The sequence below is a fragment of the Osmerus mordax genome, assembly GCF_038355195.1.
Source record: "Osmerus mordax isolate fOsmMor3 chromosome 6 unlocalized genomic scaffold, fOsmMor3.pri SUPER_6_unloc_5, whole genome shotgun sequence".
NCBI lineage: Eukaryota > Metazoa > Chordata > Actinopteri > Osmeriformes > Osmeridae > Osmerus > Osmerus mordax.
Genome location: NW_027120337.1, coordinates 30,209 through 53,367, shown reverse-complemented (window position 1 = coordinate 53,367; position 23,159 = coordinate 30,209). Strand labels below are relative to the sequence as shown.

The following is a 23,159-nucleotide window of genomic DNA, read 5'->3' as shown; positions in this document are numbered from 1 at the left end:
ACTCATCATAACACCCATGCAACACACATTTAAACACCTCGCCTGCGACACACCACTGCAAACAAGTTCAGCTTCGCTTTATTGATAACTCATTTGTATAATGCAAATACAGACATACAAAACACACTTTAGCATCTGAATAAACTAAACTAAATAAACAAAAAGGTTTTAAATATAGCTTTAAATGTTGTTTTTTTGTTGATTTTGGGAACCACCGGATAACCAACGTTTTGGGATCGTAGTGTCCTCATTGGTTGATAGGGTGCGAGGGTACCCGATAGGTAAGTCCATGGATTGATTTGTAGGTTAGTAGTAGGACTATGAAATCAGCTCTGGCTTGGATTGGGAGCCCGTGCAGAGAAGCGAGAGTAGATGTTATATGGTTGTATTTTCTGGTTCTAGTCCGTCTTTTAGGTCCTACAATTAGCACCTGTTTCATCCGAGTTTAGAAGTAGGAAATCGGCTGTCATCCATGTTCTTATCACAGAGACACATGTTTCAATGTGTCTCAGTGTGTGGTAGTTGTCCAGGTTTCAGCGACATGTATAATTGAGTGTCATCTGCGCAGCAATGAAAATTTCCTCTGGAGCTTTGAATGATGTTTCCTAGGCGCAGCATGTAGAGCAAAAAAATAAACAGAAGGCCGAAGACAGAACCCGGTGGTAATCCGAATTTTACAATGGAGCTCCTTGATGAAAGGCCATCATACTGGACAATTTGTGATCTGTCAGACGGATACAATCTATCCCCACAAAGGGGGGATAGAATACACTCCAGAAGAATTTCATGATCAACAGTGTTGAATGCTGCACTCAGGTCCAGGAGAACCAGGACAGAGATAGAGCCTGCATCTGAGGCCAATTAGGTAATTAACTATCTTGGCAAGTGCTGTTTCAATACTGTGGTGACATGATTGAAAACACAATATTGCTATATAAACAATATATTGTTCCAACCTCAGTTAGTGAACCACACAGTAATCAGTCCTCCAGTATGTCCGAGTCCTCCTCGACTGTTGACTGAGTGTGGTTGACCTCCATGGTGTTGTCGTCTCCAATGATGACATACTGCACGCTACAGCTCTGCACCTCGACTCCCTGTGACTCTGGTGGTGTAGTCTGCAGCCCCATCTGGTGGCCACAGCTGCAATTGCACCCTGGTGAGAAAATATTCACAGGAGAAAAAATCGATATGAATCAAAAACAGGTTTATTATTTTTCACATACAAGGAATTATCTTTGGTCTGATGATGCATACCAATAAACATGCAGTGCAAGGACAAAAAAAAGACAAAAAGGGTTATGAGAACAAGTAAATCCCAGTCCGGTGAGATGCCGGCAGGTCAATGTGATGTAAATCAATGTAACTCCTTCCTAAATAAGAGAAGGCATGAGAGGTGGGTGGGTGTTGGAGAGACATGAGCTGAGCACAAGCAGAAGGCGTTCCTCATTCTACACTGTATGACCCGCACTTACCAGCAACGGGCAGCTTGGGCCCCAGCAGGGGCTGCTGTTCTACCAACACATCCTGGTGGTTCCCGCTCCCGATGATGCAGTGGCTCAGGGTGGAGTTCTGGATGTTGATGATGTAGGTGGGGGTAGGGTCATCTCTCTCTGGCGAACACAGGGACAGAGAACCGGGAGTGTATTAAAGACAGCTAGACATATAGAACAATTTGTAACAGTGGAAGAGCGGTTGAAGTAGAACCTTGTTAGGTTCTACAGGAACTATTTTGGAGTAGTTAAACACACAATTCTTGGTTGATTGGTCTAGTCGGGGTAACAGGTTAAAACATGATTATGGCCTGTTGTACTGTATAGTGTTAAAAGGGTTCAAACGTAAAGAGGATAAATTCTAAAGAAAAGGAAGTGACGCTGCTGTGAAAGTTCACCCTGAAACTTCCTCATGTGAGTTTTGATCACGCTCTAAAACCCCCACACAGCATCAACATTGCATCAGCCAGGGGTTTTTACAAAGGGTGGGTGTGGAAAGCGAAAGACATATGAGCCTTGTACACTTTGCACGGTGAAAGTTCCACATAGTGTGTGTCTCTGTCGTCTCAGCTCACCTGGCACTGGAGAGTTTTCCAACGAGAGATGAGCTGGAGGAGAGAGGCATAATTAACATGTAGCCAATATGTATAGCTCACTTCAGCTGTGATCACAAACTCAGGCTCTTACAGTAATACACACATGTGCACACACACACACACACAAAACACTTACCTGGATCTGGGCCTTCGAAGATGGGGGAGTCACACCCATCCAGACAGCTGTAGAAGAGCTCACAGGCGTTGCATCCCTTGCTGATGATTATCTGCATCAGCTTCATGGATTTCTGAATGACTGTTGGCTGCGACACAATCACCTGCCTCTCCATCTCTGTGATGGTACCGGAGCTCCTCAGGCTTCCGGACACCCGCTCCACCACCGAGGCCGACAGACGCTGACTGAGAGCGAAGGACTGCAGTCTCAAGCGTTTGTCTGTCATGGAGAGGTCGAGGGGAAGAGTAGCAGGAGAGTAAAAGTTTAAAGTATCCGCTGCCCAAGTTTATTAAACTGAGTGTGATATTATAAACGGCCTACATTCGGTTGCGTACAAAAAATTCAGAATAAAACTTGCAACGTATAGGTATTGTAAGATATTCCGACGATATTCTTAGGCATCTTCCTGTGTGACCAAACTAATTCAATCCGGTGAACGCGGTTTAAGAAAAAAATGTTGTTCGCATTTTGACCACTCATTTCTAATGTCTAAAAGTAAAGGTTCTTACCTGATAATGCAGCCTGTTCTTTATTATTGTGTATCATTTCTGGCTCCGAAATATGTATCAAACATCTCTGAGACGTGACAAATTCGGACTCAGAATTACAATAGGTAAGCACGACCTGCCAAATTTCCGTTATTTTACGCATGCGTACGAATTTCTATAGTACATATCGATATCAGGGTCTAGAATCTGTTTCCTACTTTTGATTATGTTAAGCATCCTTTCAGAGATGTAATGAGACAACCGACTTCAGATCCGTTTTTGGGACTGTACTAAACAACTAGTTAGGGAATTTTCCTAGGTGGATTCCCTTGCATTTCAGTTCGAAATGTTTGTGGTGTTTTTAGTTTCACTTTGTCTTGTGCATTGGATGACAGGCAACATACAGTATGCCTAAATAATTGAAACAGCAGTAAACAGCAGGGCTGCCAACTGATGTTGATACAGAGAAGATCGCAGGTTTGACCTTAGTTGCCACCCACCACGGGGGGCAGCATGGAGGGAACCCTCCATAAACATGCTCACTTCCTGATCCGCCGAAGCAGCTGGATAGCAGGCTGGGGCTGGCTGACTCTCTCTCTCTCTCTCTCTCTCTCTCTCTCTCTCTCTCTCTCTCTCTCTCTCTCTCTCTCTCTCTCTCTCTCTCTCTCTCTCTCTCTCTCTCTCTCTCTCTCTCTCTCTCTCTCTCTCTCTCACACACACACACACACACACACATATCCGCCTAACTCGAAACACAGGTTATGGGCTTGGCACTCCGCGAGTTTCTGTTACACCCGGGGTCGTGCTAGTAGGCGGCACTAATGGTAGTCACGGCAGGTGTAGGTTTTTCGTAGGTGACTGTGTCAACAGATGTGTCTGTGTCATAGCAGAAGCACTGCGGATGGGGGATCCGAGGCTTGCATACGCAGTGGTCGACTGGGAAGGTAAGCTATTTCTCCTTCTCTGTCAGATTCCAAATTTTCTGGCAGATGGCATCAAAATAAATATTCTATTGTTGGTAAACCGTGTGGGCCTATGCTGTTTTTGTATGTAAACAAATGCTAAATTCGTGTTGACCTATTCCAGTACAACCTTGGCAATGCAGGAGTGCCAGTTATGTCAATAATTTACTTACCAAGATGCTAACTAAAGCATCTCAGATTTTGTGTTTAAGCATATTCCTACCTGCGCAGTAATCACTTAATTTGTGACAAATTCGTATCGCTCTCTCTTTCTCTTTCTCACTGTCACCACGTAAGGCATCGATTCACAACTGATTTGTTTTTCAGTTTCTGCTTGTGTAGGGCACAATGAGGCTTTGATCCCTGACTAGCTGGAATGCCATGTAGACCTTGATCCATGCAGCACGGCCCCTCCGGAGCGGCAGTCTCAGTACTCAGTATCTACACAGGCTCATTTATAACTGTACAAAAAAGTACAAAAATAAATAAATCACAGTTAATGATAGTCGTTTGAAATGTTTCATTCATCACTTGTTCCACACTATTTACTTTTGAGGATTTATAAACATGAATATTTTGCAATAATCAAAGCAAAACCAATTGCGTAAATCCAGGACATTCCAGTAAGATAGCAAAAAATTCCCCTCCTTGACTCTAGGGTTGTCTTTGTGTTCATTTCCATGTTTAGGATTACATGGAAATGAATACAGAGACACTTTCCTGAGGACTGGCAGTCTGTTTGAAAGTGGCCTGTTTAGTGGTGGCAGGGAACTACTGGCAGTCAGTTGTGAGACGTATCCTCCTCTGAGCTCCACGCACTGCAGCCCTGCTCTCCACCGTGACAGTGCAGAAAGAAACGTGCCCGTTCAAGTGTGAGTATCAGTGTTTCGCACGTGGGCCACTGATCAATAGCGGGCAGAGGTGCCCAGGGAATGTGGGACGGTGATGCCAGCTCTATTGATCTGGCTGGTATGAGTCTGTTTCACCAGTCGTGCCGTGTGGGGAGAAAGGGTGATCGACAGCTTTTTGGCCAGCAATCCTGCCAAATGGGTTTTGCTATTTTTCACGACCCTGGACTGCTAGCACCCACCATATTTGTTATATAATCCATGCTAATCCTAGATTATGGTGTAATTCCTTGTGCCCCTCGCAATTGGAGATCAGATAATCTGACTGTGGTTCTGTCCTCTCTAACATACAGCAGGTTTAATATATTCCACCTTTGTCTTCCACCATGTTTAATGATCTTGTTGCAGATCGATCTGGAGTTTTGTCAGACAAAAGAAGTGATGTGGACCAGAACCATTCATATCTCAGATGGCCATTTCAGTGTGTTTTGGAAATTAGTGATAGAGTTAAAGTGACGTTTGCATGTTGTTTTTTTGGGAAAGCACTGTCAAGTTAATGCTTTTTATCTACAGTGTGACAAATGTGTTGCAATCCTACGTCACGGATCTAGACAAAGATTAAGCCAACACACCCACACACAATATTAATGTTGTTAACTCAGCCAAGGTAGAATAAAGGGACACTATCTCCAATAACAGGAAGTGATAACGCGCTAGGCAGTGTATAATCCTAAATCCTCACAGCAGTTCAGTGTGTGATGTGATAAGGTTGCTGTGTGTGTGTTTTCCTTCTAGCAAGAACATGGAGGACATCATTTCACCCTTCACGCAGACACAAGGGCTAATAACAGCTAGCTAGCTGACTGACACTAAGACTCTGCCATGGCTAACAGTACTACCAAGACTCCAGCCTCAGCCTCAGATCCAGCCCCAGCCCTATCCTCAGCAACAGCCCCAGACCTCTCCCCAGCCTCATCTCCCACCCTTCCCCCAGCTGTCTCCCCAGCCCCAATTATTGCCCTCACGCTAGGGCTTTCCCCAGCCTTTTCCCCCGCCTCAACTCCAACACGTGCCACAACCCTCTCCCCAGCCTCAGCCCCCAACTCAGTCGTCTACTGCAAGCTGTGCCTTAGTGAGAAACCCTCGGTGGCGACCAGTAAACTGCACACCTGCGACTGTGTCTTCTGTACTCTGGTAGGTAGGCTACGAGTCATCCTCTTCTTCTGCATCCTGCTTCATGTCTATATTAGCCTGAGATGCAGAGACTGACAGTGTTTTTCTAAAGCTGGCACTGCCAGGTGTTAATCTCTGTCCGTCTGTCATCCTCCTCGTCTGAGCTGTTAGCTAGCAGATAGCCTGGCGCAAGGTCATCCAGAGCCATAGCCGTAGTGTAAACAAAACAGCACTGTTGCCAGTTTGGCTCCAGAGAGACTAAACCTGATCTTGCTGGTTCTCCCCCCCACCTCCTCCCCCACATTGTTTTTCTCCACACCGTCCTCCTCCCCTCGTCCTCCTCATCCCCAACCACCTCCCCACCATTCCACCCCATAATATGGTTTCCTATGTTAATGGCTGGTGATGAATCGCACATTGTTCTCCAATCAAGACAGCATTGCTCACCGTGCTGTCCGTCTCCTTGCCCCAGTGTCTGCAGCAGTATGTCCGGCTGGCCATCCGGGATGGCGGGGGTGCTCCCATCACCTGTCCTGACATGGCCTGTCAGAAGATTGGAGCACTGCTGGACTCTGAGGTACGTCATAGGAGCTGACCAGAGGGTACAGTCTCAGCACCTCCTAGTCCCTAACAATAGACCCCATCAGCAGTATATGCCTTTCCATTTGAAATGTTATCAACATTTGCGCATGGCATCCATGTTGCGCAGGGCAAACCCCACTTTGTTAACTTGGGCAAACCCCAACAGCAGAATAAAAAATGCTGCTCTGAATGACACAACCAGGAAGAGTTCACTTGAAAAAAAATACCGGCATCCCAGTGTAACTTCTTGCTAACACAAATAAAAAACTATGAAATCTAAAACTATCGAATGCACGTTTTGTCTGTGGTTGCAGATCGCTTGTTTCGTCTCTACAGAACAAGTGGAGCTGTACCAGCGGCTGAGGTTTGAGCGAGGTACAGCCCTGTTGAATTAGCATACTGGTGTCTGGCCAGCTATTTCAGGTCCCGTACCATCTGGTGGGGATACGTTGAACATACCCATAAGGGAGACACTTTACATGCCTGGCATATTGTGGAGTTTGTTGCCCCTACTCCTTCTGTTCCTGCTGCAGCCAGGCTGCTGTTGTAACTCTAGCCTTGAACCCGGCCGTTTCACTGGAGGGAAGTCTTAAGAATCTCCATTAGGAGCAGTTGAATGGTTAGGTTTGTGACATGTTGATAACCAAACCTGATGGACAGTTCATCTTGTCAAACTCTGTCGCTGTAGTTTTGTGGAGGCACACTTCTATTTTTCATTCACTCGCAGCATACTCACTTCTTAACCACCACTAATTCGTCAATTCTACTTCAGTCAATGTTTAGGGTATACACTGTATATCTCGGGGTTTTCAGTATATAGGGGTTCATATTTGTATGTATTCAGTTGGTTGCACATATACAGCCAAACAGCATGTGCTCTACTGCCCCCCCCCCCCCCTCCCCTTCCAGGGGTGCAGCTGGACCCCAGTAAGGTGTGGTGCCCGGTGCTGGAGTGCCAGGCTGTGTGCTCTGTGGGGCCCTCTACGGAGGGCAGGCCCACGTCGGTGCCCTGCCAGGCCTGCCACGCCGTCTTCTGCTCCGGGTGCCGAGGAGCCTGGCACAGCGGGCACTCCTGCCCGGAGCAGCCGCCCATGACGTCCCCCTCCTCTGGCGGAAGGTCAGTCGATATGGAAGCGTCCTACTGGAGTCTGGTCTCGTCACCATACTCGGGGACGTGACGCATCAACGAAAGCCCTCCAGCACACCCTGCACCTGACTCATTTATATTCCTGTCATGTGACCCCCCCCTAATCAGTCGATACCATACAACTTTATTAGGCTGTTTTACAACCGTAATCTTTGTTGTGTTACTGTGTAGCACCTCACCCTTTTAAACACACATTTGCGCTGAGCTGCTCCCTCAATCAGCCTTCATAGTGTCTCCTCCACAAATAAATGGGCTATTCTGGTACAGCCTTACGTGCATAAACCGAGCACACTGCTAAAAACAGGTTTGGCCTTTCAACATCAGTGCTCCAAGATTCAACCTCTTGCCCTTTCTCCCCTCGCCTCCTCTTCCCCCCTGCCCCTCCCGTCTCCAGGGCCCAGTCTTGCAGCGAGGCAGACCCCCCCATCAAGCAGTGTCCGATGTGCGGGGTCTACATAGAGAGGAACCAGGGCTGTGCCCAGATGCTGTGTAAAAGCTGCAAACACACCTTCTGTTGGTATTGTCTCCAGAGCCTAGATGTAAGTCTAGTTCTCTCCTCCCCTGGATTTGTTTATACTTTACATACTCTACTTAATCATCGCTCCCACTTGTGAGTCAGAGTATGGTTGTGTCTTCCCCATGATCATCCCTCCAACTTGCACAACATAGTACATACTCTAGTGTTAAAAATACTCTACTCTCCATATGAGTAATATACTGTAGACTGTATACTACATACTACACACCTTTGTGCCTGTTTGCAGGGGGACATATTCTTGAGACACTATGACAAGGGCCCCTGCAGAAATAAGCTGGGACACTCAAGAGCCTCGGTCATGTGGAACCGGACACAGGTGACTGCGGTTTCACTACGACACCATTTAGGGTGACACTTTCCCCCCCTGCCCCTTTCTTCACTTTGGTTTGTTTATCCAGAGTGTTATGAATCTGCATCTACAATGTTATACATCATTTACATCACATGATGTATACGGGCTCATACACAGACCTGTAAGAAATATGGGATTCAATTGTGCGTGGTTTCGTCGTACTGCAGTGTGGTTGTATCGCATGTGGTTTCTGTAGTGTGTTGACACCCGTGTGCGTGTCCTGTGTTGCTGAGGTGGTGGGGATCCTGGTTGGGGTGAGTGTGGTGGTGCTGGTGACCTCCCCCCTCCTGCTGCTGGCTTCCCCCTGCATCCTGTGCTGCGTGTGTAAGCCCTGTGCCGGCTCCAAGATGAGGAAGAGGAAGAAGAGGAAGGAGCCCAGCCAGACAGAGCCTCGTCAGATGGACCCCAACGCATAACAGAGCTCTCCTTCTCTCTCTCTCACACACACACACACACACACACACACACACACACACACACACACACACACACAGAGTGATAGGCATACACACACACTCAAATAGATGGGAAAATGGGTATGTAAACACACACTACCAGGGAGGTAGGAATACACACACACACACACACACAGTACAATCCCACATTCATATCCTCACCTCACATTCATACACTCTTGTACAGTACTGCAGAGCACAGTGCTGTTTTCATGTGCCAAGCCTCATGATGCCAAACCAGTCTTGTTAGGTGCACAAGTGCCTCATACTACAGTGCCTGGTATTTGGTGGTATTTGTTTTGCCTTCCATTCTATTATGCAAACCTAGATGTTGTTTATTAAATAAACAACTGTAACACAGTAGGAGAATCCTATTAACCAATGCAAACTATAATTTCGTAATGTGCAAAGGGATGGGTGTTGTGGTGCACTCTGTAGGGTACTGAGGGACATCATATAGGGCTTCAACTGTGCACATGGAGAGGGTTTTCTGCTGTGAATGTTTGTTGTCTCCACCTGGAGTGTCCAGACAGTACGGATGGGTCACGTGTGCTACTCTGATGTATGTCAATGTATATTTATGGGTGTGTGTATGGTGTCCCGTGCTGTTTCTACTCTTTGGTTGATGTTTGTGCATCAGATATTTTGTAAAAGCTCCATTGTAATTGAAATAAACATCCGATGTTGAACATGTGTCCGCTGCTCCAAGTGTGGTTTGAAGACCAAAACAAGTGCTATGGTGGGGAAGCAGTTCGTATAAAGGTGACACACAGCAAGCTGGCCTGTGACGTGGTCCTGGCCTGTTACAGGGTCTGGCTGTTCCTCGGCGTGGGTCTCTGAACGCCCTCTGGTGCATAGCATAGGTACCACTCCTTTACCTTTTTTGCAGTGTCTTTGTGGAGGAGGAAATGTTCACAATTACGATGTCCATGAAACGATAAAATAACGTCTTGTAGCCTACCACTTCTGGATCTTATGGAGGACTTCATGGTACCTTATCAGGGACTCAGAGAAGTCCTCTCCACCCATGTACCGAGATCAACTAAAAAACACAACATTTAGATTCTGCTGATATTGTTGAGAAATAAACGATTTAGAAGAATGAGCTACAATAGTATTTCGACTTTTCTCACTAAAAGACCGGAATTACTCTAACTCGGATACACAACCAACCAATTACACTGTACAGTAGGCTACAATAATATAATAACGTATTCATTTAGACAACACTTTGATCCAAAGTGACAGTAATTAACAACAATGTTTAGGATGTAGACCTACCGCAAGGTTAGGTCTACATTTACTTAAAACGCTACTTTACTTAAAACAACGTCGACCTCCATATCTTCCAATGATGCGCTGTCGCCCTCTACCGTTCGACAAATCCGATGAAGCTCGTGTAGCGTTCCTTTCCATAAACAGAGGTTTGAGGATTCTGAGTCTGACTGAGAAGTTTCAGATGGCAACCGAGATTGAATTCTTTGCTGGTAATTATCGGATATAAGCAATCCATTCTCTTTCATCAACACATTGGTTTGGATTTCGTGTTCTAAAAAGCAGCAACACCCACTTCAGCTGCAAACACATTCAGGCAATTTGCCTGGCTGGAAGTAAAACTTCTCGCCTGCTAAAGTGTAATAAAATGTAGGTTTATTGAAGTCAGATGGGCAAAATGGCGATTACTGTTTTGCATGACAATACTAGAGCCGTAGTGTCGTCGTGATTATTTAATATAACGGTGGCTTTTCCACCCAGGTATTCCGAAGATTCCATATGTTCCGAAAGCAGGGCCACGAGACGTGTTGTGCTTCAAGCACTACAGTGCAGAAGAGGTAGGCTGTGAGAGAATTGGCATGTGAATGGCACTAATGGCTAACAACAGACATAAATCTGTATGATTACTTGTGTAGGTTGACTTCCTTTAATCAGTGGTCATTACGTCCTGACTTCCTGTGTTTCTGTTCCCTTTGTGCAGGTGCTGCTGGGAAGGAAGATGGAGGACTGGCTGAGATTCTCTGTCTGTTACTGGCATTCCTTCTGTGGAACTGGTAATGATGGACCCCACGCTCACGCACATAATGTTTCATACACACAAACACAAGGCATGTATCTGTTTACATAATACTCATGTTGTACCCTCCACCTGCAAGGTGCTGACCCGTTTGGGTTCCCCACCCTCCAGAGATCCTGGAATGAGGGAACCCCCATGGAGGCAGCCAGGAAGAGGCTCCATGCTGCTTTTGAGTTCTTCACCAAATTGGGTGTGAGTTCAACTCCACTGAGCCCCACAGCATCTCTTCCTCCTGGATCTCTCATCCTGCCACTGATCCCTCTCAATGCATGAAACTACTGGATCATTGCATGCATCAGGATGGTATCACATGCTGTCATCAGTTTGTGGTTTTTACTCTATTGTTAATGTTAATATAGAATTGTGTGTATGTTTGTCTTTTCTACAGGTCAAGTACTACACGTTTCATGACAGGTATTGTAATGTATACTGTAACTACTATGCATTCAGAAATTCATTATTTTCTCATGTTGTTTGTTGTGAGTTAATGTTGAGTTTGAGCCATTGTTTTGCAATGAAGGCAAAAGTAACAGAAAACAAGGGAAGTCAAATCAAATGCACCCGTGTCCAGGGACATGGCTCCAGAGGGCAGCAGCCTGGAGGAGTCCAACAGAAACCTGGATGAGATGACGGACCTAGCCTTGCAGCTTCAGAACAGGACCGGGGTCAAGGTCCTCTGGGTCACTTGTAACCTGTTTGCCCACCCAAGGTCTGGTTCCCTCTCATAAGAACACAGACAGGCCCTAGCTATATGGGCTTAAAGGCACAGTTCACTCAAAAAACAACCGCAATGTGATTGAGATGCGCCTATCACCCTTGTGACAAGGGTAAAACTAGAGAATATTTTTGGAGTGAATGATGCACTTTATCTTCATAACGATAAACCCACTTCATTCTGATAGTATTGATTCTTCATCTGACCAACTTTTGAATTGGATGTTTGCGACTTGTAGGTACATGAATGGTGCAGCCACCAACCCTGACAGTCATGTGCTAGCCTACGCCGGGGCCCAGGTGAAGAAAGGACTGGATGTAGCTAAGAAGCTGGGGGCAGATAACTTTGGTACATTAACAATAGAAAGAGGGGATTTATTGATTCAAACCTGTGTTTTAAGCCAATCCCAACCGACAGTGTCTCTGGTGTTTTAATCGTGCAGTGTTCTGGGGAGGTCGGGAGGGCTTTCTGTCCATACACAACACTGATGTGGCAGCTGAACTCAAACACATGGCCAATTTCTTCAAAATGGCTGTCAGTGAGTACCAGCGCTATGCTCAATAGAATACCACTGCTCAATACATTTGACTTTTTAAGTGTTTGTTTTCTGGTAGCTGCATATGATTAAGAACCTGACTGTGTCTTCAGAGTACAAAGAAAAGATTGGCTTGAAGTGTCAGTTTCTGATTGAGCCCAAACCCAAAGAGCCCTGCAAACATCAGTATGACTATGGTAAGATGCTCAGTAGAGCACTTGCTTTTTCACATGAAAGTTGATCTAACACTAGTTATTCATTTCTATGACATAATTTTTTGGGGGTTCTGCAACTTGTTTTCCAGATGCCATGAGTGTCATTGGCTTCCTGAAGCACTTTGGTTTGGACAGCCACTTCAAGCTAAACATCGAGCCCAACCACACCACTCTTGCTGGCCACTCCTATGAACACGATGTTGTGATGGCCTCCGTGTAAGCTATTAAGTCTCTCATGTCTACTGCCATCACACAAAGGGCCTGTCCAGTGGGGAAAATTGACGCTTTCAGATACATTTTCATTGTGTAGAAAAACAATGCCTTTAATGTAAAATTGTATTTAACTTTGTCGAAACAATGACACCAATGTCCTCTTAAACCCTAAGCTGGAATGCAATAACTGCTTAATCAAATGCACCCATAAACTGTTCCACCAAAGAATGTTTCCCTGGTGGGCAGGTTTGGTATGCTGGGTTCTGTTGACTCTAACACGGGTTCTCCTGACCTGGGCTGGGACACAGACCAGTTCCCCATGGACATCAGAAACACCACCATGGTCATGAAGGTGAGACAGAACCCAATACAATACATTTTTATTGGAACACAACAGTTAGACACACAATAATATGCCTTAACTAAATAACTAGCTAGCCAGGTCTTAATAATAGTTTGGCCCCTCATCTTCAGACGGTTATAGAGCAGGGTGGATTGCAGCCTGGAGGACTGAACTTTGATGCCAAGGTGCGTCGGGAATCTACAGACCTGGACGACCTGTTTATCTCCCACGTTGGTGCGATGGACGCCTTCGCCCGCGGCCTGAGGAACGCTGTCCGCATCATAGAGGAAGGAGTGGTCACCAACATGGTCAAGGTAGTCACGAACCTCTACCCTTCCTACCTGGATGTATGTAAGTCAAAGAGAAGCCCTGGCTGTGACTTGAAAAGCCCAAATATGGTTGTAGTGTTCGTGGAAATGCTATGCAGAAGCTCATATCTTGCCCACCTCTTACGAATGCAATTGTAATTCAAGTTCACTGGTAAAATGTAGAATGTGTTGACAGCTGTCAGTGGTGTTCGGCTAACCAGCTGAAGGGTTTTATTGGTCGATTCATCAATAAGGGCACATATGGATGAAAAATCTGTTTATGGACAGGAACGCTACATGAGCTTCAGTCATGGGATTGGTCAGAAGGTGGAGGACGGCAGCGCCTCATTGGAGGATTTGGAGGTCAGACGTTGTTTTAGGAAGTAAAATGCCAAACACATTGGATAAAAGCATATTGAAAACATTATTATTACACAGTGTAGTTGGCTGGGAAAACGGATGTTTATCTTGTATTCTCAGGACTTTGTCAAGAAGAATGGAGAGCCTAACGTCACGTCAGGGAAACAGGAGAAATATGAAACCATCTTCAATCACTACCTGTAAATACATCTAGTATAGCTACTGGTTATACATGGGAAAACTTTTTTCCTCCCAATGTTAGTCCATCACTTTTATATTCTTAGTTGTTTCTAGAGACATGTTGATGGAAGCCTTTTGTAAACTCATAATGACTACATGAACAAATAATAAATGTGCAAGTAAACAAATACATTATATTTGTAGTGTTGTTTCAATAACAGTTGTTGATTGGAGTTGCACGAGACAAACACTGACTTATGGTCAATTTGTTGCAGTCGTCAGGTTATCCTTGATCGTTATATATGGCTGGTGCTGGTCCATATATAACAATGGACAATGAACATCCATATATGGCTGGTCCTGAACCTGTGCTTAGGGAAAACCTGAGCCCTATGTGCTTGCTTTTGAACATACAAAACAACCTCCACGGTTTGGTAACCAGGCTGATGGACAATGGACCTCCATTTTCCAGTGATATCATATTACGCCACGTCTGACAGTCAGTGGCTGAGAATTGGCCAGTGGCCAGACAGACAGTATTGAATGGTTTCGCGTCAATGGGCCAGGCCATAGCGTGCTACGCTTGGTTTCGGCACAGACTAACCTATAGAGTTCACATAGATAGAAATATTGCTATGCAACACAACTGAGCTGGTCAAAGATGGGTGTTATTAAGCGGATTGCTACCTTAGGAATTGTGTAGTAGCATTGATGAACGTACGTAAGTGAATGAACCGATATCCTGACTTTCGTGAGGTAACCTACCTGCGGAGAACCTATCAAATGTTGTATCGCATCGCACTCTCGGACGACTAAGTCACAAATATGTAGACCAATCACTGGAAGATAGCGTGAGCTCTGCTCACTGACGCGCTCTACATGATTGGAAGGTTCACATGCGGACAGGGCGGGACGTAATCTGTAAACCCGCCCCTCGTCCATATGGTCCACCCTTCTCCCTAAAGTATGATCTTGTCCTCAAATTTACGTGGATGGTAAATGCATAGGATTGGCATTAGAGACAGGATTAGACCAATCATTTGCCTTTATATCGATGGAGACAAATAGAAAAGTGTACAGTTGAAGTAAAGGGATGGAGAAGTGGCACCGAGTCAAGGTTACCATAATCCTCATTATCATAATACACACAGCATCCTCTGACACCGTCGCAACGGCTGGAATACTGTCATGACTTTAGAACAAAGCGCAAATTACCTTCTGGATTGACTGATAGGGGGCTATGTAGCCTATTTTGAAGACTGAAACATCTACAATTTTTATATGAATGTTAGATTTTTTGTGCCTGAAAACGCATTCACTTCTTTTTAAAATAATTATCGTTGGACTTTGAAGCAAGCCTTAAGTTCTTACTGTGAGTAGGTTTTTTAAAAGTGAGAAAATGTGGACCTTTCTTGGAATTGCAAGCTTCACATACATTTATAAAAAATGCGATGCAATATTGACTTCTGCTCACAAAGAGGTTTTACTTGCCGCAATTGTGTGCCTCATTGCCGGCATGCTACTGTCTTATGTGAGGTATTTCCGCGGACAAACATTCAATGCACCGAAAGTTTTCCAGGTAGCACTGGAACTCGTATCAACTATTCCGTTTATCAATAAGTTTTTTCCTAAATCCTCGCCGGCCAGGACCACAGAAACCGATTCCAAAAAGGTGAGTCGTGTAAGAAGCATTGAATACAACCTTCTTTTCTAACTTATGTAGACGAATTATTCTATTACCTTTTAAATAAATAGTTATAGCTCAAAGACAAATGTAGCTTATGGATAAAATACATTTCCATCTCCAGGGACGTAGGAATAGAGCAAGGGTGACAGTCAAAGAGTCCCCATCCACGGTTACCAGCCCAGCAGGTGCGACTACTGTGGCCCAGGAGCCCGACGTGATTATCGTTGGAGCAGGAGTTCTCGGATCCGCCATGGCAGCTGTCCTGGCTCGGGACGGCCACAGAGTCACCGTAATAGAGAGAGACCTGCGCGAGCCGGACAGGATTGTAGGAGAGCTCCTCCAACCGGGTGGATACCGGGCTCTTAAGGAGCTCGGGCTTGAGGGTAAATACTTTACTATTCATTATATAAAAACTGTATTATTATGTCAAATAGGTCTATCCTTCTACGTTATAACAATCTGTAGACCTAAATGACAAAATAGAAGTATACTTTTTCCTCCCCAAGTCAGATCGGGAGTAGGAAGCTCAGGACAGCCATGTCAATGTGATACTGTGCCCAAGCACTCGATGAATAATGAAAACTGGTGATGAGTAACTGACACTCTTTCTCTGACCTCCTCAGATTCGGTGGAGGGTCTGGACGCTCACGTTGTGAAGGGCTACGTGATCCACGACAGAGAGAGTTGCACAGAGGTGGAGATCCCGTACCCTCAAGAAGAGAACACCGTCCAGTGCGGACGGGCCTTCCATCATGGCCGCTTCATCATGGGCCTACGCAGGGCAGCCCAGGCCGAGCCCAAGTAGGTGGAGGTTTATGATCCAGTATGGGATCTGATGTGCATTTGAAATGGCATAATAAACAGCAAGTATCTGAGCTAGGATTACTATTCCTGTCAGGGATGGGTCATTAAATAAAACATTTAAACTGTAAAATATGTTTATAATGTATGTATCTTACAATGAAATGTTATCAGGTTAACTTGATCACTTAATGAAGGCGATGATCCTGATTGTGCTTTCAATTCCTATGTTCATGGGTGACTTATCGATGGAGTTATCAGTGACTTTTTAAATGACTTACGTTATCGAAACTCCGGACTGTGTGTAATGTCTGTGTGGTGACGGGCGGCTGCTCCGTGGCTGTGGTGTCAGGCGAAGCGACAACAGAGGGAGTCTAATTGAGCGTGTGCTCCTCTGCACCCTCTAGTGTCACCATGGTAGAAGGCACTGTGTCCAGTCTGCTGGAGGAGGAGGACGGCTGCGTGACGGGCGTTCAGTACAAGGACAAGGAAACGGGAGACACCAAGGTGAGCGCGTCAGACCTGTCTCTCACCGTTCCTAAGGGATTGCACAGACCCTCACCGAAAAACTCAAAGGACGGTTGAGGTTTAACGTGGCCGTGTCGTGATGATTGTTTCCACTCGTCTCTCCATAGGAGATCCATGCGCCGCTAACCGTGGTGGCCGACGGTTGTTTCTCCAAGTTCCGCAAGAGTCTGGGTTCAGGGAAGGCCCACGTTTCCTCGCACTTTGTCGGATGCCTGATGAAGGTACATGAAGGAGATTTTGTCAAAACTCCCATGTTTTGTTTTTGCATCCCAACGGTTCAACCTTTCCGCTTGTCAATTTCAACTGTTGTTCTGTTTTCTCTCCTGGGTTTGCTGTCCTCAGGACTCTCCCCAGTACAGGGCCAACCATGCAGAACTGGTCCTGGCCAACCCCAGCCCTGTGCTCATCTACCAGATCTCCTCCACAGAGACCAGGGTCCTGGTGGACATCCGGGGGGAGATGCCCAGGAACCTGACTGAGTACCTGGCTGAGAAGATCTACCCACAGCTACCAGGTAGGAGGAAATCGACAGGATCAAGGACACATCAGACAGTGCAATACAAACAGGACTGCTAGTTCAAAGGTCATATACTGAGCTAGCTTAACTCTCTTGATGGTGAGATGTTTAGAAGGTACTATAATACATCTAATGTCCCTATATTACAGCAGGTATCATGTTCTCATGCGCACAGGCGTGTTTAGAGATAGGTTCTGAGTTGGACTTTTTTCTTAACAGTATGAGAATGATCGCTGGAGAGTGTGAGGAATGAATAAACACAAAGTTAAGGGGTTGAGGCAGGAAACATTCACACTGGGATTCATATATGTGTATATGTATCCATCCTTCTGATTGGGTAGCTCCTGCTGTGCGTCTGACCTGATTGGTTCTCTCTCTTTCATCAGAGCACATAAAGGAGCCTTTCATGGTGGCCCTGCAGAACGACCGCCTCAGGACCATGCCTGCCAGCTTCCTCCCACCTTCTCCTGTCAACAAACAAGGTGAGGCAGGGAGGATTTGTCTGCACCATTGAACCAGGAAGTAATAAAATGTATTATGGAATATATATTCCCATCACAACTATTATTACTATAACTCTTATCAGCAGTATCAATGTAGATATTATTCACATACATGTAGTTGTACAACACTTGTTTCACTCCAGTGAGGTGTGAAAGGAATCATGGGATTTGGTGTTTATTCAGGTGTGCTGCTCCTCGGAGATGCCTACAACATGAGACACCCGCTAACAGGAGGAGGGATGAGTGTGGCCCTCAATGACGTCCGCATCTGGAGAACTCTGCTCAAGAATATGCCGGATCTTTATGACAACACAGCTATGCTCCAGGTAATAGGAGAGCTAAGCCCTCAAAAGAATGACATCGTCCCTCCCCGCCCGTTGGGGTTAGGCTGGAATGTGCATTGATGTTATGGAATGTGACACCATGTTCCATGCGCTTGCTTTTATAACTAGCTCTGTTACTAGGGCTAAGCGTACCAGCAGAAGTGTTAATGAACAAGTCTAAGTGCACACTCAGAGCTGACATAAGCATCTTTTGTATCTTGTGAAGTCGCAGAAGGGTGTGCTATTAAGCTTTTGGTATCTGCTTCTTCACAGGCAAAGAAAACATTTCACTGGGAACGCAAGTCATCACATTCCTTTGTAGTGAATGTGTTGGCCCAAGCCCTGTACGAGCTGTTTGCTGCCACTGACAGTGAGTGTCCTTCTATGCACTCTGCCAACGCATCACACATATATATATATATATATATTCTCCTCATTGTAGGTCATTTCATGCAATTCCAACTTCTTCCCAAGGCTGTTTCTTCCTATTATGTTTTATGTTTACAGCATTTGGGGGGATTTTGTTTGTTTTTCAGATTCTCTCCACGAGCTCAGGAAAGCCTGCTTCCTGTACTTCAAGCTTGGAGGGGAGTGCATTAACGGTCCTATTGGGCTTCTCTCTGTGTGAGTCTCTCTGCTGTTAGCCATCACCACAACACGTACTATTTACTGATTATTCTATTCACCGAACCTGTGGCAAGATGACCATCTGTGAAAACATACACCCATAGGCGCTGGGAAAATACTGTGTATGGGGCATCTCATTCTCTTTTGTTAATATCACTGAGATATCAAAAAGGGTAACGAGTACAAATATTTACATCTAACTCCAAAATCCATTTGATTTCCCAGGCTGAATCCCAAACCCTTGACCCTGATTGGCCACTTCTTCGCCGTGGCCTTGTACGCCATCTACTTCACCTTCAAGTCTGAGTCCTGGTTCACCAAACCCAGAGCCTTATACAAGAGCGGGGCCATCTTGTACCGTGCCTGCACCGTCATGTTCCCCCTCATCTACTCTGAAGTCAAGTACCTGGTGGACTGAAATGCGCCCCCTCCTGGAGAGCAGTGGAGACTGCCCCAGGCTAACAGCCTGAAGAACACTGAACTCAAAGCACATCAGTCGTAAATGGAGTTACGACCCACCGCCTACTCAGCTTTCTGTGTACGTCTGAAGTGACCTGCTGAAGCCTTTTGACTGTCTCAGAACGGTTTATTATTAACATTTTGCCTCTCGTTGGTACTCGAGGGCAAAGCCTTAGTCCTTCGCTGTGAAAAATCTAATTAAGATGTGATGTGCAGGACCATCCTTTTGTACCTGCTGTGTAATTTAAATGTAAGTGCAGCGTTCAAGTTAATTAAACGTTGACTACGCAACCCTTATTATATTATAGGTATAATAGGTTATCTGTCATGGCTGACAAATCTCGTGTTGACAGATTTATGACATTAGGACAATGATGAGGTTACAGACGACCTGTTACCAATGACTTACTGGGAACCTAAATGGAAAAGAAAACTTTGATCTCGTAATGATTCATCTAAAAACCAGCCGACTGTTGTCTTTTTACGAACCGTGTCCTTACTGCTGTCCTTCACTATAATGCAAATGTTTCACTTTGCTGCAAATAGGGCAACACTGCACAGACTATGATTTTTTTTTTTAATCATCTGTTGAACTTTTGCCAAGATGCATACTTACTGCCTTAAAGCTTTGTGAACAAGGGATCTGTTTCCGGCACGTCCTCTTATTAGTTTGACCTGGGCGAGCAGCGCGTGTCTGACAAGGCTGTGGTCGATGGACCCTAACCCTAAACTCCCGCCAACCGTCTACAAAGTACAAACCTTCCTTGATTCATGCTTTGAAAAATTGCTGATCTGGTGAGTTGGTCCATGATATGGTAATGACATGATCAGCTCCTTAGCTACAATGCTCGGGAGAACAGCATCACAGTCTCACTTAAACACAAATAGCCTTTGAGGCGTCTATGTGAGAGGAGTTAAGTGAATTAAACAGACTTTAAGTCCTAAATGGCTCTATTGATTGCACTGTTCTGGAACTGGTACATGCATTCCACATACTTGTAAACGTATGTTGAATTTACCTGTTGAATAAATGTCCAAATGTAAAATCCTAGTCTTCTTTGTGCTTCTTGTTTAAAGTTTTCAAGCCGATACTACCAGACTTGCCAATAGATTTTCAAAACAGTATCATTGCGAATCCTAACAATCATGGCAATGATTTGCTTTCTCTAAAGTTTGATTCCCAAATTTAAGACCTTTTTAACCCTTGTGTTATCTTCGGGTCATTCTGACCCATCAGTCATTGTGACCCACCGTCGTATTGCGACAACTTTACCGCATACAAAAACAAAGTGAAGCATTTTCTTTTAACTGTTGGGCTGTCTCAGACCCCCAACATTGCGAAGGTTAAAAGAAAATTATTTGTATTTGTTTTTGTATTGGGTAAAATTGGGTAAACACAACGATGGTTCGTTATGAACCTTTGGGTCATGTGACCTGAAGGCAGCACAAGGGTTGACATTTTAAGACCATAAAGATTTAAATTTAAGACGTACACGACGCATTACCAAAGCAATATTCTAATCAAAGAAATTCTGAAAAAATAGATGGGGGACCCTGTGGTGTAGTGGGTTGAGAACAAGGGCCTACACCACAACGACCTGGGTTCATTACCAGCACAGAGCGTAGTGCCAAACACATCCGTGGGCCCAGATCCCTGCAACCGCAGCACACTCCCCGACTGTCCAGATCCCCTCTCCCAACTGTCTTTCCAGGTACCCAACTGTCCCACCAGGAAAGCCTCAACCAAGAGTCTCAAATTTTGTTTACCTTTTATCAGTTTTATTTATAAGTTGAGTTTTATTTATAAGTCCAAGAGCAAAAATGGAGCTGTAAGAAGACCCTTCAGACAGATTTGAACACAAGACCCCTCACACACTCCCCTGTTACAGTTTTTCACAATTGTTAACACACAAAAAGCAAAAATATGGCACCATTTTCACATGTACCAACTGCTTGACCCAATTTGGCACTACTTCACACTCCCTTATCTGCATTAGACTCTGACCTTCCTTGTTTACACACTGATGTCAATTACACATCACCTTGTTGTCAAAACACTACACACAATGTTCAGTTGTTGCACACACTTCTCAAGTAAAATCTCAAAGCATCAACCTACAACACACAAATATTCAAATCTCTAAACACTCAGGTCTGGTGAGCAATTTGCAACCAGGACAGCAGCATAAAAAGGGCCTTAAGCCTCTGTTTTGTTTGGTGAACCATGGAAAACAACCAGAGAAGGAGAGGGATAAGAGTGAGAGGAGGAGGACAAGGAAGAGCAAGACGACAAAAGGAGGAGTGAGAGGAAGAGGACAAGAAGGAGGAGCGAGAGGAAGAGGACAAGAAGGAGGAGTGAGAGGAAGAGGACAAGGAGTGAGAGGAAGAGGACAAGAAGGAGGAGTGAGAGGAAGAGGAGAAGAAGGAGTGAGAGGAAGAGGACAAGAAGGAGTGAGAGGAAGAGGACAAGAAGGAGGAGAAGAGGAGGAAGACAAGGAGAAGGAGGAGGAGAAAGAAGGAGAACGGTGATCTCTAATGAGATTCGGGCGACCGTGGTTGACCATGTGCTCAACCACGGTTTGACCATGAGGGAGGCTGGCCAGAGGGTCCAACCTAATCTCAGCCGCTTCACAGTTGCTGCCATAATAAGAACCTTTAGAATGGAGAACAGGTATGAAATCTATTTGCCTTGTGTACTGAAATACTGCATATCAATAGAATACAGTGTGCTCACAGTATTTGTATTTTGCTGGACTGAAAGAGAACCACACCGTGGAGGAAGAACATGCACTTTCACGGCTCAACAGGAGACTGACATTGTGAATATGGTTTGCGAAAACAACATTATCACACTGCGACAGATCCAAACCAGGATCCTGGCTGACCATGCCACATTCAGAGACATCCAGACCGTCAGTCTCTCCACTCTGGACCGTGTTCTCCGAAGGAATGCAATAAGGATGAAACAAGTGTACAGGGTCCCATTTGACCGGAACACAGACGCATCAAGGAGTTACGGTGAGAGTTTGTGCTTGTAAGTCCCATACATTCAGCACTGACACATGCATGTATTGTATCTGTAATCCAATATTGTTCCTTTTCTACAGTGTCTCACTGTAGCCCACTGTGTTGACCTCTCTGTGTCCATACTATAACTTGCATTCTCATGCAGTCTGTTTCAGCGTATCCAGGAGCATGACACTGAGCTGTATAAATACATCTTTATTGATGAAGTTGGATTCAACCTGGTGAAGAGGAGGCGCCGGGGCAGAAATGTCATTGGCCAGCGCGCCATTGTTGAGGTCCCCGGCCAGCGTGGTGGGAACATCACAATGTGTGCTTCAATGAACCACCATGGGATCCTGCACCATCACGCCCACATAAGGGCCTACAACACTGCCCGTCTCATCACCTTCCTGGATGGCCTGCAAGACCTGCTGGTACCACCTGGCTAGATAAATGACCCACAGCTGATCAATCACGTTGTCATCTGGGACAATGTGAGCTTCCACCGGGCTGCTCAAGTGCGTGAGTGGTTCCAGACCACCCACATTTTTCAGTTGTATACCTTCCACCTTATTCTCCTTTCCTGAATCCCATCGAGGAGTTCTTTTCAGCTTGGAGGTGGAAGGTGTATGAACGGGACCCACAGGGCCGGGTCCCACTGCTCCAGGCCATGGAGGAAGCTTGTGGCGATGTGACTGCTGAGGCCTGGCAGGGCTTCATGCGCCACTCGCGGCCTTTCTTCCAACGCTGCTTGGACAGGGAGAACATCGCCTGTGATGTAGATGAGGCAGTAAGGAACCAGGGGGGGGGGGGGGGGGGGGGGGGGGGGCAGGCCCGTTGACAGTAGTGTACTGTTCAGAAATAAAACTTTTTTCCCTGCATATTTGTGTGCCGTTTTATGTTTGACTTAAAGTAGGCCTACACAGAGACATTAAAAAAAAGGAGAAATGGCTCATTCT

The 23,159-nt window shown here is 45.4% G+C and overlaps 4 protein-coding genes across 4 annotated transcripts; 3 read left to right on the top strand and 1 right to left on the bottom strand.

Annotated features, from left to right (window-relative positions):
• Positions 1-980: 980 nt before the first annotated feature.
• On the bottom strand, positions 981-2,856 carry LOC136938385 (uncharacterized). Its single transcript, XM_067231675.1, has 5 exons — positions 2,774-2,856; positions 2,226-2,483; positions 2,069-2,101; positions 1,476-1,613; positions 981-1,156 (listed from the first exon to the last, which is right to left on the bottom strand). The coding sequence occupies exons 1-5, from the start codon at positions 2,808-2,810 to the stop codon at positions 981-983; spliced, it is 642 nt and encodes a 213-aa protein (XP_067087776.1). The 5' UTR covers positions 2,811-2,856.
• Positions 2,857-3,473: 617 nt separating this feature from the next.
• LOC136938393 (E3 ubiquitin-protein ligase RNF144B-like) lies at positions 3,474-9,502 on the top strand. Its single transcript, XM_067231688.1, has 8 exons — positions 3,474-3,696; positions 5,358-5,756; positions 6,208-6,312; positions 6,632-6,692; positions 7,227-7,434; positions 7,859-8,003; positions 8,229-8,318; positions 8,588-9,502. Exons 2-8 carry the CDS (start codon positions 5,445-5,447, stop codon positions 8,768-8,770), a joined length of 1,104 nt encoding a protein of 367 aa, XP_067087789.1. The 5' UTR covers positions 3,474-3,696; positions 5,358-5,444; the 3' UTR covers positions 8,771-9,502.
• Positions 9,503-10,258: 756 nt separating this feature from the next.
• Positions 10,259-13,923, top strand: LOC136938391 (uncharacterized). The gene is made up of 14 exons (XM_067231686.1): positions 10,259-10,296; positions 10,565-10,641; positions 10,785-10,857; positions 10,960-11,072; positions 11,269-11,294; positions 11,452-11,589; positions 11,834-11,943; positions 12,038-12,133; positions 12,244-12,327; positions 12,435-12,561; positions 12,805-12,910; positions 13,033-13,215; positions 13,498-13,572; positions 13,690-13,923. The coding sequence occupies exons 1-14, from the start codon at positions 10,269-10,271 to the stop codon at positions 13,771-13,773; spliced, it is 1,320 nt and encodes a 439-aa protein (XP_067087787.1). The 5' UTR covers positions 10,259-10,268; the 3' UTR covers positions 13,774-13,923.
• A 1,062-nt stretch (positions 13,924-14,985) lies between these two features.
• Positions 14,986-20,221, top strand: LOC136938392 (squalene monooxygenase-like). Its single transcript, XM_067231687.1, has 11 exons — positions 14,986-15,421; positions 15,558-15,819; positions 16,060-16,237; positions 16,645-16,744; positions 16,873-16,986; positions 17,108-17,279; positions 17,669-17,764; positions 17,969-18,111; positions 18,382-18,478; positions 18,645-18,732; positions 18,961-20,221. The coding sequence occupies exons 1-11, from the start codon at positions 15,149-15,151 to the stop codon at positions 19,151-19,153; spliced, it is 1,716 nt and encodes a 571-aa protein (XP_067087788.1). The 5' UTR covers positions 14,986-15,148; the 3' UTR covers positions 19,154-20,221.
• The last annotated feature ends 2,938 nt before the right edge of the window (positions 20,222-23,159 follow it).